At 58.2% G+C, this 14,845-nt stretch overlaps 1 protein-coding gene across 1 annotated transcript; it reads right to left on the bottom strand.

Moving 5' to 3' along the window:
- Positions 1-376: 376 nt before the first annotated feature.
- NR2E3 (nuclear receptor subfamily 2 group E member 3) lies at positions 377-13,902 on the bottom strand. Its single transcript, XM_077828604.1, has 8 exons — positions 13,845-13,902; positions 10,179-10,329; positions 7,988-8,091; positions 7,231-7,494; positions 6,127-6,302; positions 4,807-5,047; positions 1,980-2,085; positions 377-509 (listed from the first exon to the last, which is right to left on the bottom strand). Exons 1-8 carry the CDS (start codon positions 13,900-13,902, stop codon positions 377-379), a joined length of 1,233 nt encoding a protein of 410 aa, XP_077684730.1.
- Between the last annotated feature and the right edge of the window lie 943 nt (positions 13,903-14,845).

The raw sequence follows: 14,845 nt of genomic DNA on the forward strand, positions 1-14,845 counted from the left end.
GATTCTTGTGGTTCTACTAATGGAGCCTGTAAACTTCTGTTCAATTCTGAGTCCAAGCATCTGCTGTGTGAGCTTCCCAGGGGTGACTGAAACCCCCCAATGGGTTACAATGGCCTGAAGGTTGATAGGAAACAATTTCCAGTTGGCTGCAGCTGTTTGTGAACAGAGATTAATCCTGGGCCATGCTGTGTCAGGATTGGTAGATATGCAGTTGATCTGGACAACTCACTCAGGACTGAGCGGGATCTCCACATTCCTTTCACCTGCTCTTTGGCTCAGTGCATTGGAAACCAGGTGCTTGGAACTACAGTGTTCATGCCACTCCAGGAAGCCCTCAACCCCCACATCAAGGGATCCTGGTCGCAAGGGGGACAGGTCAGTTTTTGAACATGTCGCAGAGCAGCTTCTCCATGGGAGTGTTCCCGATAGTTCTGCGGAAGAAGAGGAGCTCTATCCGGTCTGAGGAAATAAACCTCAAAGAGGGAAGGAGCAGGAGCAGTTTCCCAAACCTGGAGGAAAGCAGAGAAGTGTCAGTGTGGGTTTGGTTAGCTATTAAGTCGAGGGAGAGTCTCGGGAAGGATTTTGATTTTACCCTGCTGTGTCAGAGGTCAAAGGGCTAACAATATCACAATGAGTTGGTAATTCCCTGACGAGAGGTGCTGCCCAAACAAAGCTTGGAGAGAGAAAAAATGTTCTGACATGGGTTATTTCCCCTTGATTTATTCCCATCAAATTTCCCTTTTGGGTTACGTGCTTGGGCTATCAAAGCGTGTGTGGCCAAGTGTCCATGAAAACACAGAGCAATTTGCCAACCTACCTACCCCTGGGCTGTTGCGTGTAATGCTAAGGTTCAGGCTAGAAAGTAGGGACCTACCACTACAATGTTTTGTGCTCTTCACAAGCACAACATGGTCCATCAGGATGAACTGACTGTAGGCTCCTGCCAGATCTTCCCAACCATGCCTGGAGGAGCCACTGTGTAGCCACTGTTCTAAACCAGTGACACATTGGCCTGCGCTCAATCCAGAAGCTCAGTGATGCCGTCATCTGTTTCATGCCGTGGCTGCCTGCCCTTGATGGTTTCACTCCACAGGAGCAACGAGATTCAGTAGGTACAAGCCTGGGTGAGGGGAACAGCTCAAGAGAGGAGATGTTTGTGCGTCATGGTGCTAAAGACGTGGAAAAGAGCAAGTCCTGCCTTGATAAGCTCACAATCAATCTAAGACCGATTCCATCGTCGGGGAGGGCCAGAAGGGATTGATGGAAGAGGCCTCCCGGCCCAGGGAAGTCAGCACACGTTTAGGTTTAATCTTCTGAGTATTTGGGGGTTTTGTTGTAAATAACCATGGGATGTGGGTGCAGGAAGCCCCAGATGGAGATGTAGGGCTACCAGGAAGAAGGAACATCCTCCTTTGAGGGAGGATGTGGAGAGAGAAGGGGGGGGGTACTTCGTGCACAGGAAGGAGGATGGTGGGTGGCATTGCATGGCAGAGAAGACCTTGAAGAGAGTAGTGGACAGGGGAGCAGGCAGACTGTAGGGGATGAGCTGTAGGCAAGTGCAGAGCCCAGGATGCCTTGATGGGGAGGGCAGGAATCCCACAAAGCTGAGTCACCTGGCACCCAATCCCTAAAGGAGGTGACACCCCGCATCACCAGCAGAGGGCACAAGCCCAACATGGATGAATCCACCTGTGCTTTAGCGTTCTGCCTACACAGGAAAGGCTGCTAAAGGAAGGAAGGACAGTCCAGCCCTTCCTCAGCTCTCAGAGCAGCACAAGGCAAACTGAGGGCTTCAGCATCACGGAGACTAACTTGCGCTGTAGGAAGAAAAGTGATTTCTAATGGACTTGCCCAGGGGGAGGGCAGTTGCTAGACTGCTCAGAAAGGAGGAGAGGCAGGAAGGCAAGGAGCTGGACAGGAAGCCAGCAGTGAAGAGTGCTGTGTAGTCAATGGCAAGTCTGTAGCATGAGCCCTGTTACCTGACAGGCTGGCTGGGGTAGTGTGTCCGGTTGTGTTGGTCCAGCATCACCTGCGACTGATCTTGCAAGTTCTCCACCTGCTCTGGATCCTTCAGGCCTCGTGTCTCTGTAACAAGATCAGGGCTGTTCTGTGGCACCCGCATTTAGAGAGGCTTCTCGCACACAGCAGGAGCACACACAACTCCGATACCGTGGGTAGGCCGGCGGGTCCCATTGGCAAGGAGCAAAGCCCAGGCCCAGAGCGCTGCTCAGGAGCCCCTCTGCACAGATGAACTTGGTGAGGGCGTGCCCGTCAGATGGGATCACAGGCTGAACCAGCTCAGCTGAGCGGTAATTGTGCCTGGCTTGGCTCTGAGTGCGATGCTGGTATTCCAGTGACACTCCCCATGGGGAGCCCGGGCTGGGGGGCAGTGTCTCTGTTGCTGTTTGAGATGGTTCGCAGGTCATGAGACCTGACACCCTCTTGCTCTGGGACAGATCTTCTAGCACCTCCGGTCTCCTCCCTCACCCCTTCCCTCCCCCTAAACACAGTGGGAGGGGAGGGGTAGCTAAGCTGCGGCGCCAGCTCTGGCCTGCGACACTGAAAGTCACGCTAGGTGTGAGCTATACAGTTGGGTATTGGGTTTGTTTTTAATCAGTTCACAGGGCTGTTTCCTTTAGGGGAAGGACGTTTGCTGACGACATTAACCCTGGAAACATCGTTAATACGGTGAGAGAGATCCCATCATCTTCAGAAACCATGTGCAGAAGCTGGACATGGCCTGGGCAACGCGGATGCACCCTTCTGTATTAACTCCCAGTAGCTGGGGATGGACACTCGGAAGGAGATAAGGTTGCCAGGCGTTTTCAAGCGGAACACCTAGTCGAAAAGAGGCTCTGGCAGCTCCGGGCAGCACTGTTGACCAGGCCATTAAAAGTCCGGTTGGCAGCACAGTGGGGTAAGGCAGGCTTCCTGTGGCTCTTGGAAGCAGCAGCATGACCCTGCTTGGGCTCCTAGTCCTAAGGGCAGCCAGGGGACTCCGTGTGCTTCCCCCGCCCCAAGCACTGGCTACACAGCTCCCGTTGGCCAGGAACCGCCTGGCCGTGTCTCCGCATAGGAGCTGGAGATGGGACATGCCGCTGCTTTCAGGAGCTGCTTGAGGTAAGCATAGCCCTGCCCCAGCCCTGATCCCCCTCCTGCCCTCCGAACCCCTCGGTCCCAGCCTGAAGCGCACCCCTGTGCACCCTAAACTCCTCATCCCTGGCCCCACCCCAGAGTCTGCACCCCCAGCTAGAGCCCTCACACACCCCCACCCCAGCCCAGAGCACCCTCCTGCACTCCGAACCCCTCAGGCCCAGCCAGGAGCACCCTCTTACACCCCAAATCCCTCATTCTGGCCCCACACTGGAGCCCTCACAGCCCCCTCCCGCAACCTGAACCCCTCATTTCTGGCCCCACCCCAGAGCCCATACCCCCTCCCACATCCCAACCCCCTGCCTCGGCCTGGAGCCCCCTCCCATACTTCAAACCCCTTGGCTCCATCCCGGAGCCCCCTCCTGCACCCCAAACCCCTCATTCCTGGCCCCAACCTAGAGCCCTCACCCCCTCCCACTGCCTCAGCCCAGAGCCCCCAGCCGCACCCCCAGCCGGAGCCCGCACCCCAATCCCATGAGCGAGTGAGTGAGGGTGGGGAGAGGGATGGGGGGATGGAGTGAGCGGGGGGGTGAGGTAAGGGTGTTCAGTTTTCTGCAAGTAGAAACTTGGCACCCCTAGGTAATTGGGTTCCTGGGCAGAGCAGCAGCGTGTGCTGGCAATGCCAAAGGAGGTAGGGCTCAGAGGATTATTATAAATGAGACACAAAACTGATCCATTTCCTGGCACTGCAGGAGGAAAGGGAATGGCTTAGACCATCCTCCCTTCTGTTTCCAAACTAAATATTGGAAAGCCACTGGCGCAGCTGTTGTGAGAGAGCAGCACACACTCCCTGAGAGCCGGCTCCCAGGGCATAGCCTGGTCTACTAGGCAACGGTGAAAGTGGTGAAAGTCGTTCCCCAGATCGCCTCCAGTTAGAGGAAGCAGGAAGCATGTGGGAGGGTCCTGGCCTGGCAGCCAGTTTAGCCTCCTGTGAGGGATGGAGAGGAAGGTAGCCGGGCTCCGTCCATGACCACAGTGAGATCGTCCAGAATACTGCCTCCACCGAGCCAAATGGGGGTCGCAGGCCTCACCAGGTGGCCAGGGAGCCATTGTGAATAATGACAGCCACAGAGGGAGGGGCACAGAGTTCCCAGGAGCTCACCGAGCAAGGGTGCGAAGATCCTGCGCCCAACCCCCTCAGCCACTGCTGCCCAGTCCCCTCCCGGTTCACTCTCCCCCCCCACTGGCTAGATCTAGGAGTCTCACTGCTGGTGGTTTGGGGGGACTCGCAGTGCCAGCGTCTCTCTCTGTCTGAATCTTTGTCTGAGCTCCACAATGGGATTCAGACAGCCCAGGAGGGACCCAGAGATGTTCTGCTAACCCTGGACAGATATAAGCAGTGTCTCCAGGGCTGGGAGTTGCTTCTCCAAGGTCCCGATGGCTCAGATGGCCTCCTTGCCCTGGGCTGGGCAGGAAGGAGCTGGGATACTAGGGGGGGGAGAGAGAGCTGGGATACTGCGGGGAGGGAGGCAGAGCTGTGGAGGTGAGGGGAGGATGGAGCTGTGGAGGTGAGGGGAGGATAGAGCTGGGATACGAGGGGGGAGGCAGGGGCTGCAGGTCAGGACTGAGGGGCATTGGCAGAGATGTGCAAGCGAGGCCTGCCGGCCTTATGGCTGTCCGTAGCCACTGTCCTGCAGCACCAGCTGGGCTCACCTGGTTTGAAGAGCACAATAGCCTTCATGCATGCGAACTCCGTGGGGTCTATGGTCAGGGCCTTGAAGCGGCTGATGGTTTCCTGCAGGATGCGGATGTCCACGCTGGCAGACACCAGTTTCCCGTGGATGTTGGGGGAGAGCTCAGGCACAGAGAGCAGCGGGCAGCTTTCCAAGGGCATGGACCATTGGATGGCGCAGAGCAGGAACAGCTCGCTCCAGGCTTCCTCCAGCAAAATCACCTGGCAAGGTTTAAGAGGAAGGAACATGTGAGCTATGGGATGGGGCTGTGTGTAGGCGGGTGTGCAGGTGTAGGTGTATATGTACGTACAGCACCTAGCACGCTGGGGCCTTGAGGTCTGATTGGGGCCTGTAGCTGCTACTATCATACAGACATTAGATCCCCTTTTATGTCATCCCCCACGGGTTCTGGAAACGAGTTGCACAGCAGCAGCCACCACCTATGTGCCTGCCTTTCGGTCTGAGTGCGACTGGCCCAGTTGCCCATCACCACCTCACACATGGTCTCGTCATAGCACCGCTCCACCAGGGCCTGCTGTCCCCTAAACCCCACGTTCCCAGCCACCGACTTAGTAACCTGGTCATAAAGTGAAAGCCACCAGCATGCTCCAAGCGCGTCTGATCTCTTTGGCCATTCCTGGCAGCTATGGCTCAGGAGGGAACATCAGGAGAGCTGGGTTCTGCTGTGATAACTGGGCCTCCAACTTTGCCCCAACTGTGAGCTCAGCTGGGAACAGGGTGTGTGGGTGCCGGGGGTGGGGGGGGCTTTTAAAAAATACTCTCCAGCTGAAGGGAAAGGCAACAAGGGTGGCTGTTCACATGAAAGCTTCACTTAGCACTTTACATTTCAGAGGCTTTCACTGGTTTCCCTTCTTTGCTGTATCTTTAATAAAAGGTTACAAAGGGTGTTTGCCATAGTGCTAAGCAGGCTGAGGTTTCTCCAAACCAAACCTTGTGTAATTTGCATGGGGACTAGGCTCTGTTAACACTTTCCATCTGAATTAATACAATAATTCTAGTCCCAGTCCTGCCACCAACTCCCCATGTGAGCTGAGACAAATCACTTCCCCCTCGGGGCCTGCGATCTGGGATGATGATTAGCCCTGCAGCCCCAAAGGATGGGAGGTGAGTTCATCCCTGTTTGCAAAGCGCTCGGGAAGGGGCGCGCCCAGAGCTGTGTTGTCTGCTGCCTAGTCAGAGCCCTGCTGTCTGGTCCTGGGGTCGCCTCTGCATGTGAATCACACCAGCCCGGAGGCCACTAAATGGCAACCCAGTTAGTTCAGACGGGACCCTGCCTCACCTGGTCCCTGAAGGGCAGATTGGAGAAGACGGGCAGGTTTTTTGCCCACTTCACCGCCATGAAGAGGAGGCGGGCGGAGGTTTCGTAGACGCTCTCAGGGCTGGCGGATGGGTAGGGGGACATCTGGTACTCCGTCCTCTCGGGCTCGTTACCTGTCACATCGATGTTCTCGTCGGCTGGAGGGAGGAGAACAGCTGGGTCACTGACAGCAGCAGAGCTCACAGAAACTACCCCAACTACTTCAGGGACCAAGCTAGGGCTGGTCTGAGTCTTGCTGCTCATGGGCAGACACATGGGCAGCCCAAATTCGAAGGGGGAGGAACCAACCCATTTTCCCCTCAAAACCCTTCTAACATTAGCCAGGTTTCCCTGATTTCTGTTTGCCCGTTAGCTGGGCTCTGCAGCCCTCCGAATGCGGCATCAGGCCCCAGCTCGAGACTATGAGAGAGCGGGACCATAAGCCGTGTGACACGGTGCCTCTCGTGGTCCGAGCTGCGCAGAGAGCAAAGGGTGAGCACAAGGCAGGAAGGCAGTACTTAATTTGTGCCAGCCAGAGGGAGGGGCAGCTGGTCTTTCATTACAAGTTAAGCACTGCAGGAAGGGAAACAGTTGGGTGCCAGCATGGGGAGGGGCAGCTGGTTGCTTAAGCGCTGCTGATGTGCACCAGGCACAGGGAATCGCCACTGAGGACTCATCACCCAGGGCCTTTAGCGGCTGTGTGGGAGCAGCCTGGGCTCTATAGGAGAGGTTTGCATGGTGGCGACAAGGCCTGTGTGGCCCTTAGCTGGGACAGGCCAATTTCCCTGGCGGCAGCTGCAGTCTGACAGCACTGGGGCCAGAGGGGCCAGATGCCTCCGCAGCTGAGGCCAGGCAGCATTGTGAACTCCGGTCCCGCAGGGGCCGCTCTCTGAATCCCAAGGAGCGCAGCCCCAGCCCCAGGCAGGGACATGGAGTTGATGCTGCTGGTGCGTCACTCTGGGAAGGAGCTTCCCCCTGCCCCCCCCCCCCGCCTCAACTGGGTCTGTGCCACTTGCCATTGCCGATGCCCCAGGCTGGCACTGGTATTGCCACAGCCTCTCCTCCCACCCTGCCCCTGCAACCCACCGTCCTCGGGCTCCAGCTTGGCGCAGGTCTCGGCTGTCATCAGGCTGGCCATGAAGCGGTGGTTACTCGGAGGAGTGGGCTCCCGGGGTCCCAGGGTGCCCGGCACGGAGGAGCCGGGGCCCCTGAGGCTCGGCAGGGGGGGACAGGGGGGCGGAGGGGCCTCCCGCGTGGTGGCCAGGTGTGCAGGCTTGAGGTCTGTGTCCAGTGGGATGCTGTCAAGTCTGACCTGGGCAGTACTGCGGGGCTGGCGCTCGTTCTGTACGGCTGGGGACGCAGAGCAGGGGGGTTAGGATGGGGGGGCTGAGCGCTGACACACACAGCAAAGAGCATCAGGCCCTGTCTGCCCCCTGAGCAGCCGCCCCCAGCCTCCCTGCACCACGGTTGTGGAGTGAGATGGGCACTGACCCTCTGCCCCCTCCTTCTAGCTGAGGGTGGCAAAAGCCCTCCGAGCCATTCATCTGGAATCTGGCAGCCCTGGTACTGTCGTCCCGAATAAACAGCCATGGGGACCTAGTCACAGCAAGGCTAGGGGCCAGCCCTGTCACCTACTGTGTGCTCTGGCCAGCAGCCTCTCCACCTGTCCCGAGCAGCCTCTGGGCTCAGCTGTCCTGAGCTCTCTGCCCAGCCCCACGGTGTAGGCATCCGGTATGGCCCAGAGAGCACCGGCCCCAGGCCCCCGCCCAGAAGCTCTCACAGTCGAAGGGCTGCAGGTGTGGCCTCCCCAGCCCCACACCCTCTGGCACCCCCCTGCACTCACCATCCTTGTTCATGCCCGCTTGCAGGCACTTCTTCAGTCTGCAGGCCTGGCATTGGTTCCTGTGGGCTTTATCCACGGGGCACATCCCTGTCCCAGCCTGGCACCTGAAGGGCAGACGAATGCAGGCCCAGTTATGTCAGCCCTCCTTGCGTGGCACCTGTGGGAGGAGGTGTTTCCCCCAGCCCAGGATGCTGCATCTGCCCCATAACTAACTGACTAACTGGGACAAGGCGCTGACACCCTGGGGTCAAACCCATGACAGGGGATTGCAGCATAACCTACTAGGAGTCCTGCAGTGCCCACCCCGTTCAGCCCCACTGCACCCATCCCCCAGCACCCATCTCCCCAACACAACAGCCCTACAGTGTCAGCCCACCCCTACTCCCCAGCCCAACAGCCCCATGGTGCCCACTCCCCAGCCCAGCAGTGACCCCCTCCCCCCGCACCCAATGGCCCCATGGTGCCCACCCTGTGGTGCCTCCCCTGAAAGCCCAGCAACCCTGCACTACCTGCCCCACAGACTGGCTGGATAGGGGGCTCAGCAGGGCTGACTTTTGGGGCGCGGTGGCTCCATCAGTCTCTGCTGGAGTCTGCTGCTGAAGACCTCATCAGTCTGTGATGAAGTGGGACTGTTCTTAATGTTTCCTCTGAATATTGTGGGGGTGCCTCAGTTTCCCCTGTGAAGTTCTTAAGTATCTAGGTGGTGGGATAAGGGTGTATGATCATTGCAGAGCCCTAGAGGGCAGGTGTGTGCAGGGGTCTGGACACAGAAAATGGCTGACACTCTGTTTCCTGGCAACAGGCCCTGGCCCTTCCCCCCTGCAAGGTGAGAGCTAAAGGGTTGAAGACAAAGAGATCAGGTGACCTCCTGGCCCGAGAAAGGGACAAAGAGGAGGAAGGGCTGGAGGGAGTTTCAGTTTGGGGCTGGCTGGGGACATGGAGTGAAGTGCAGATGTGGTTGTCTGGCTCATTGTCCCTCAAAATGGACCCGGCTGAGGGGTCCTATTCTCTGCACCTACAAGCTCTGGTTTAGCCCATGTTCCTGTCATCTAATAAACCTCTGTTTTACTGGCTGGCTGAGAGTCACGTCTGACTGCGAAGTTGGTGTGCAAGACCCTGCCTGAGCGGACTCGCTGTGGGAAGCACATGGAGGGGCAGAGGATGCTGAATGCTTCGAGGTCAGACCCAGGAAGGTGGAAGCTGTGTGAGCTTTTTGCCCTGCAGACAGGCTGCTCAGAGAGGAGCCGTCACCCGAGTCCTGACTGGCTTCGTAGGGAGCAGTTCCAGAGCATCGCCCCAGTGACACAGGCCTGTCCCAGAGCCATGCTCCAGGGCTCCGTGTAGCACCAGGGCGTGACCAAGTGCAGTGGGGGCCCAGCCAGGATGCTAACGGGCCCTGTGGCTGACCCACCTGCTGGCTGGGGTTTGTGGTTTCCTGTCTGAGTCCTGGCAGAGGGGTGCCAGCCTGGCACGGGGCCTAGAGCGCAGGGTCTGTGCTGCGATGGCGAGGAGGGGAACGAGTGGCCATCCGTCAGCCCGGCACGGACTGGGCCCTTCTCCCCACGCTGGTCTGAGCCTCGTCTCCTGGGGGAAGGGGAGGAGACGGCTCCAGTACAGTCCAGCTCTGCAGCCATGGCACAGCCCCTCTGAGGGCTCACTGCTGGCTGGGGTGAAGTGGCTGTGGATTGGGCAGTGCCCACATGGCAGCATCGATCTGGGGAGCCATGGAGACCGACCTGGGCAGGGCTGGTGGGTGGGGGGAGCTGGCTCTGCCCTGGTTGGCTCCAGAGCCATCAGGCCAGGACTGAACTCAGAGACGTTTGCAAAGTTTGGAGGGGGGGTGGGGGGAAATCTCCTGAGATGGGCACCCAGCACCGCTGCACTCCTGCTGCAATGTCGGGGGATGCTGGTGTGCACCCCACACGGAGACCAGGGCGCCTTTACCTGTGGCCACATGGGGCTTTGCAGCTGGCCGCCTGCAGCTCCCTGAACCCCCTGTGCCAGGGCTCAGAGGGACCAGCCCGCCCTCACGGGCTCTTAGACACCTGCCCCCAGGTGCCAAGGCTCAGGCAAGGGCAGCCCCACAGCCAGCAGGGGAGGGGCCTGGCAGAGCTGACACGGCCTCCCCTGGCCCTTTGCCCGCTCTGCAGGGCCGCCCCCATGAGTCCGGGCCAAAGCGCTCTCCTCTCACCTGTAAATGAGCTTCCTCCGCACGCTCCGCTTGAAGAAGCCGCTGCAGCCATTGCAGGCGTAGATGCCGTAGTGCTTCCCGCTGCTGGTGTCGCCGCACACCCGGCATGTGAGCACCGGGCTCAGGGCTTTGCCAGGGGCTGGGCTGAGCCCTGCAGGGCGAGAGCAGGCAATCAGCACCTGGGCACCATGGCCTGGAGATGACCCCAGCCCCTCAGATCTCAGGGCTTGGCTATCGGAGTGGGGGGCCGGCCCAACACACCCACCCCAGCGGGACCCAGGCGTGAGCAAGCAGCACAGGCTGGGGAGATTCAGGAGGGATAGGCCTGAGTGCTGGAACGGTGCGACTGGCCAGATGTAGTAGAAAACAGCCCTATGGCCCATAAAGCCAGGGCTCAGGGCTGGTCCCCACAACTCAGAGAGGTGGCACAGAAGGAATGCGGCCTCCAAGAACAATCAAATGCTTGGAGAGAGCCTGGGACTGTTTAGAGAGGGGTAGAAAATAAGGATTGGGATGGGGCCCAGCTCTCCCCCCTCCTTATAACACAGGAACAAGGGGACACTAGCAGCACTGGGCAAAGGCAGTGAATCTAATATGATTAAAAGGAATTCCTTCTTTATACAATGTGCAGTTAGCTGGTGGAACTCACTGCCACTAGATATCACGAAGGCTTAGGAGGGCTCAGTAAAGGATTGTGCATTGATGTGGGTAATGTGAGTGTTCCCATTGCATTAGATGGAGTCTGAGGGACTACGGGTTATAAACCAGGAGGGCATGAGCCAACCTCTGTCTGGTGGGGGTTGGGAAGAAACTCTGCTATGGCAGGTTTTTGCGTCACTGCCCAGAATGGAGATGCCTGCACCTTCCTCTGAAGAGCCCGGTGCTGGCTGCTGTCAGCGATGGGGATGGGGGCCTGGTGGGATCCCACATGGCACTCCCTGTTGTTACTGATATTTGTTATCTGCATTGCAGTAACACCTGCACCCCAGCTGTGCCCCAGGATCTCATTGTGCTAGGTGCTGCCCAGAGAGAGCAAGAAGCCAGACCCTGCCCTGGAGAGCTGTGTCCCCGCAGAGGCCAGCGCTGAGCAAGGCAGATCCCTTGGGGAGGACGCAGGGCCTAGGGCCCAGGGGATAGGACGGCCGGTGGAACATTCCTAACCATTTCTTTGGCCGGGAGAGTCCTGTGTTGATCCGGGAACTAAGGGGAGGGAGGTGCATTAGAGCAGGTTTGGCTGGGCTACAACAGCTTTCCACTCTAAATCTTCACAGGCCCAGAGCTCTTGGCCACACTGGACTTCGGGGGCTGAAATTCTCCCCACAGGCCACGCTGCTCTAACCACCAGACCCCACTTCCTTCCCAGACCTGGGGCCTGAGCCCAGGAGTCCTGGCTCCCAGCCCCGTGGGAAGCACCCTGCCTGCGGAGGCGTGGGTTGTCAGTCTCGCGGCAGTGCTGAGTGGCCAGGGCTGTTGCTGGCTGTGTTTGCTGCCATCTCCAAGCCTGCTGGGTGCCATGAGGCCCCTCTGACACGCGGGCCTGTCCGGGCGCCGTAGCACATACCCTCCGCTGGGACACTCAGCGGATCCAGCCCCAACTCTAGCCCACTGCAAGCTGAGACATCACTGCAGAAGGACTCTGTCCTGTGTGCCTGGGATTCCCTCTCAGATCTTCCCCCAGCATCCCCACCCCAGGCCCAGGCCATGTGAGTTGAATGGGGGCCAGCCTACGGGTGGGAGTGGCACAGCCCCTGTGAAAGCCCCACTTCACACACCCCCGGCGGTGCTGCCCACTGCCTGCCAGCTGAGCAGCCATCTCGAGTGTGGGATGCCCAGTGCTGGGCACTGAGCATCTCCCACGTGCTGATGCTGGGTATGGGGCTGCTAAGCTTTCCCTGGGCACGTGGAGAGGCTCAGTCAGGGCCAGGAGAAAATACTCATTAGCCAGCCCTGTAAGCACCAAGCAGCTCGGCCCCCGCTCAATGGGGAACTGGGGCTTTGTGCTCCTTGTGAACCATCCCCCCGCAGTCCTACCTTCCCCCACATTGGACAAGGCCCCTCCTCCTTCTCAACCTCCCCGTATCCTCCCGGTCAATAACAACACACAGGTTTCCGAGCCCATTACAAATTATTAACCTCGTGGAATGGGTGGGTAAAGTGAGGCATCGCAAAGGGCCCTCCTCCCCTATCACGTCTGTGCCTGCCCCAGGAGTATCACAGACTCACGTCTCTCCTCCTTCTAGCTATGGGAAGAGTCAGCATCCGGGGGAAGGGGATGGAGGGAGGGAGGGCACAGCCAGACCCTAGAAAAGGGAGTTGGAGGGTGGGGGCAGCCAGCATGCTGGCTCTCTGGGGCAGAGGAGAGGGGAGTGAGTGTCAGTGGTGTGATTGGCTTCTGGGGCACAGTGCTCTCGGAGTAGCAGGAGGTGGAGGACAAGCCTGGCCAGACTCTGGGGAGAGGAGAGGAAGGGAGGTGGCTGGGGGCAGGCTCTGGGGGCTTGGAGAAGAGCCCGAGGAGTGTGTGAGGGGATTCCCCATCCTGCTGCCAGCTTGTTCTGCCCCCGTGGGGGGTGCTTGCCAAGTCCTCTACCACCTGCTACCGGAACACCCAGAGGGGCTCAGCCCAAAGAGGTAGGAATCAGGAGTCCCGGTTGCTACTCTCAACTCTGTCCCTGATTAGCTGTATGGCCTGGGCCCAGCTCCTTCCCTTGCTCTGTGCCTCCGTTTCCCTACCTAGAAAATAGGGTTATTGGTCCCAATTGGGCTTTGGAAAACACCTTCAGCTCAGGCCTGGATCCCATCTTGCTCAGGAAGCTGGGCTTAGCAAACCAAAATTGCTCCTTAGTTTTCAACTTTTAAATACACTCTCAAGGCTGGGGGAGAACGGATCTGCTAACACAGTCACTCTGTGGGCTCCAGGGACCACAGGCTGAGGATTTCATTAGGCCTGTGTCACTTTCCTGGAGGAGAATTCCCTACATTTCCTGAAAGCTCCAGGATGTACTGACATTTTGCCTGGCCCTGTGTTTTGCTTGGGTCTGGGTGTTTTCTCAAAGCTCCAGCTCCTGGAGTCAGGGGACTCAGTGCTAATCTCAGCTTGCAATTCTTTTAATAGTACATCTCTAGAAAAAAGCTAGAAACTCATGATCCCTGCAGGCTCAAAATCCAAAAGGACAAGTAAAAAGAACCTGACATTTATCATTTTAAAGCCAATCTCAGGATTCTGGGAGGCCTGAGTCAGGATTTTTGAACACTTGGGGTTGGCAGCATGGCTTTGGGAAATCACTAGCTGAGCTGGTCTTCTGCATCCCTGGCTCCAGCCGCAGAAATGCAGTAGCCCCCTCGCACCGTTACGCAGCGGTACCCCGGTCGCTCTGTTTGCTGAGAAGATGGCGCCTTGCTCCCAGCACTAATTCACCTCCCACCAGCGCTAACGAGCACCGATCATTAGTGCTCACCCATCAGCCAATGAGTATAGATGCGCTAAAGCAGGTTCTCTGCAACTGTTTGTCTGTCTAGTTTCAATCCCCGCATTGCTGCAGTGTCTGGGCATCTCCATATGTCCCAGGTGCCAATCCACGCCCACCCTCATGACCGTTACTGCATCCCATGGTGGCACTGGCCCCTTACCAGGGGAGCATGGGTACATGACTCAGGATCGCCCCTTACCTGACTGGCTGTCCTCCAGGCCAGCGCTCACGGTGGACTCAGCGGGGGACGTGGACATGCTGGGGGGCTGTGGCTGGAGCGCAGGTGGCCAACAGGCAAGCTTGCGGGTGTGTGGGGGGCCTGGAGCCCTCTCTCTCTGCTTTATCCTTCAGCTTCTCCTCTGCTGGGATGGACCCTCACACATGGGCTAATGGATCTGGTTGCTCCCTGCTCCCCAGCAGTTAGCACAAGGTGTCCGGAACAAGGGGAGGTCCTGGTTTCCTGTCACCTGAATCGGTGCTGCTGCATGGGCAGAGAGCAGATGTGAAGCTCAGCCTGATAGTCTATGAGCTGCTCCCCATGGTCGGCTGTGGGGCTGGGGAGCCAGGTGCCGCTCGCAGCCCCTCTGGCTCTGCGGGCTGGTTCTGTGCGTGTGTGTATATGTGCCTCACGCTCTCTTCAAGGCTCCTAAAGCAGAGCTGGGAAGATTAGTTCTTAACGCTGTGTAAGCAGATGCCTGTTTGTCATCCTCTTAATCTTTAGTGTCTCTGCAAAGGTGGATCAATCAACCACGCCATGAAGAATTAAAAAGGTGCTGGGACCCATCAGCGAGCCCTGGATGGAACCAGCTCGCTGTAACCCTAGACCCAGTGACATCAAACCCGCTGGGCCTATGGGGACTTAACAAACCGAACCCCCCAGTCGCTCTCTCAATGCTCCTTTCTGTTCCCCTTGGACAATGATTACAGCTCATTTCTTCAGCCTTCGCTCTGGATGGTAGAGATGAACCTTGGCTCCCGTTCCCCATCGGACATTCGATCTATCTAGCTCCCTGCCCCCTGGCTGCTAGCAGGCCCAGGGCGTCAGTTGAGGGTTTGTGGAAAGGGGGCGGGGATCAGCCTTTATCCAAGGCACCAGCTAATCATAATTCAATATTTCACGAGGCAGGTTTTCTTGGGCACCAGATTCCCCGTGCTGGCTGGGAGAGTGGCCCGTGCATTACTGAGGAGGGGGAAAGGGAG

The sequence above is a fragment of the Eretmochelys imbricata genome, chromosome 10 (assembly GCF_965152235.1).
Source record: "Eretmochelys imbricata isolate rEreImb1 chromosome 10, rEreImb1.hap1, whole genome shotgun sequence".
In the NCBI taxonomy this organism is placed as follows: domain Eukaryota; kingdom Metazoa; phylum Chordata; order Testudines; family Cheloniidae; genus Eretmochelys; species Eretmochelys imbricata.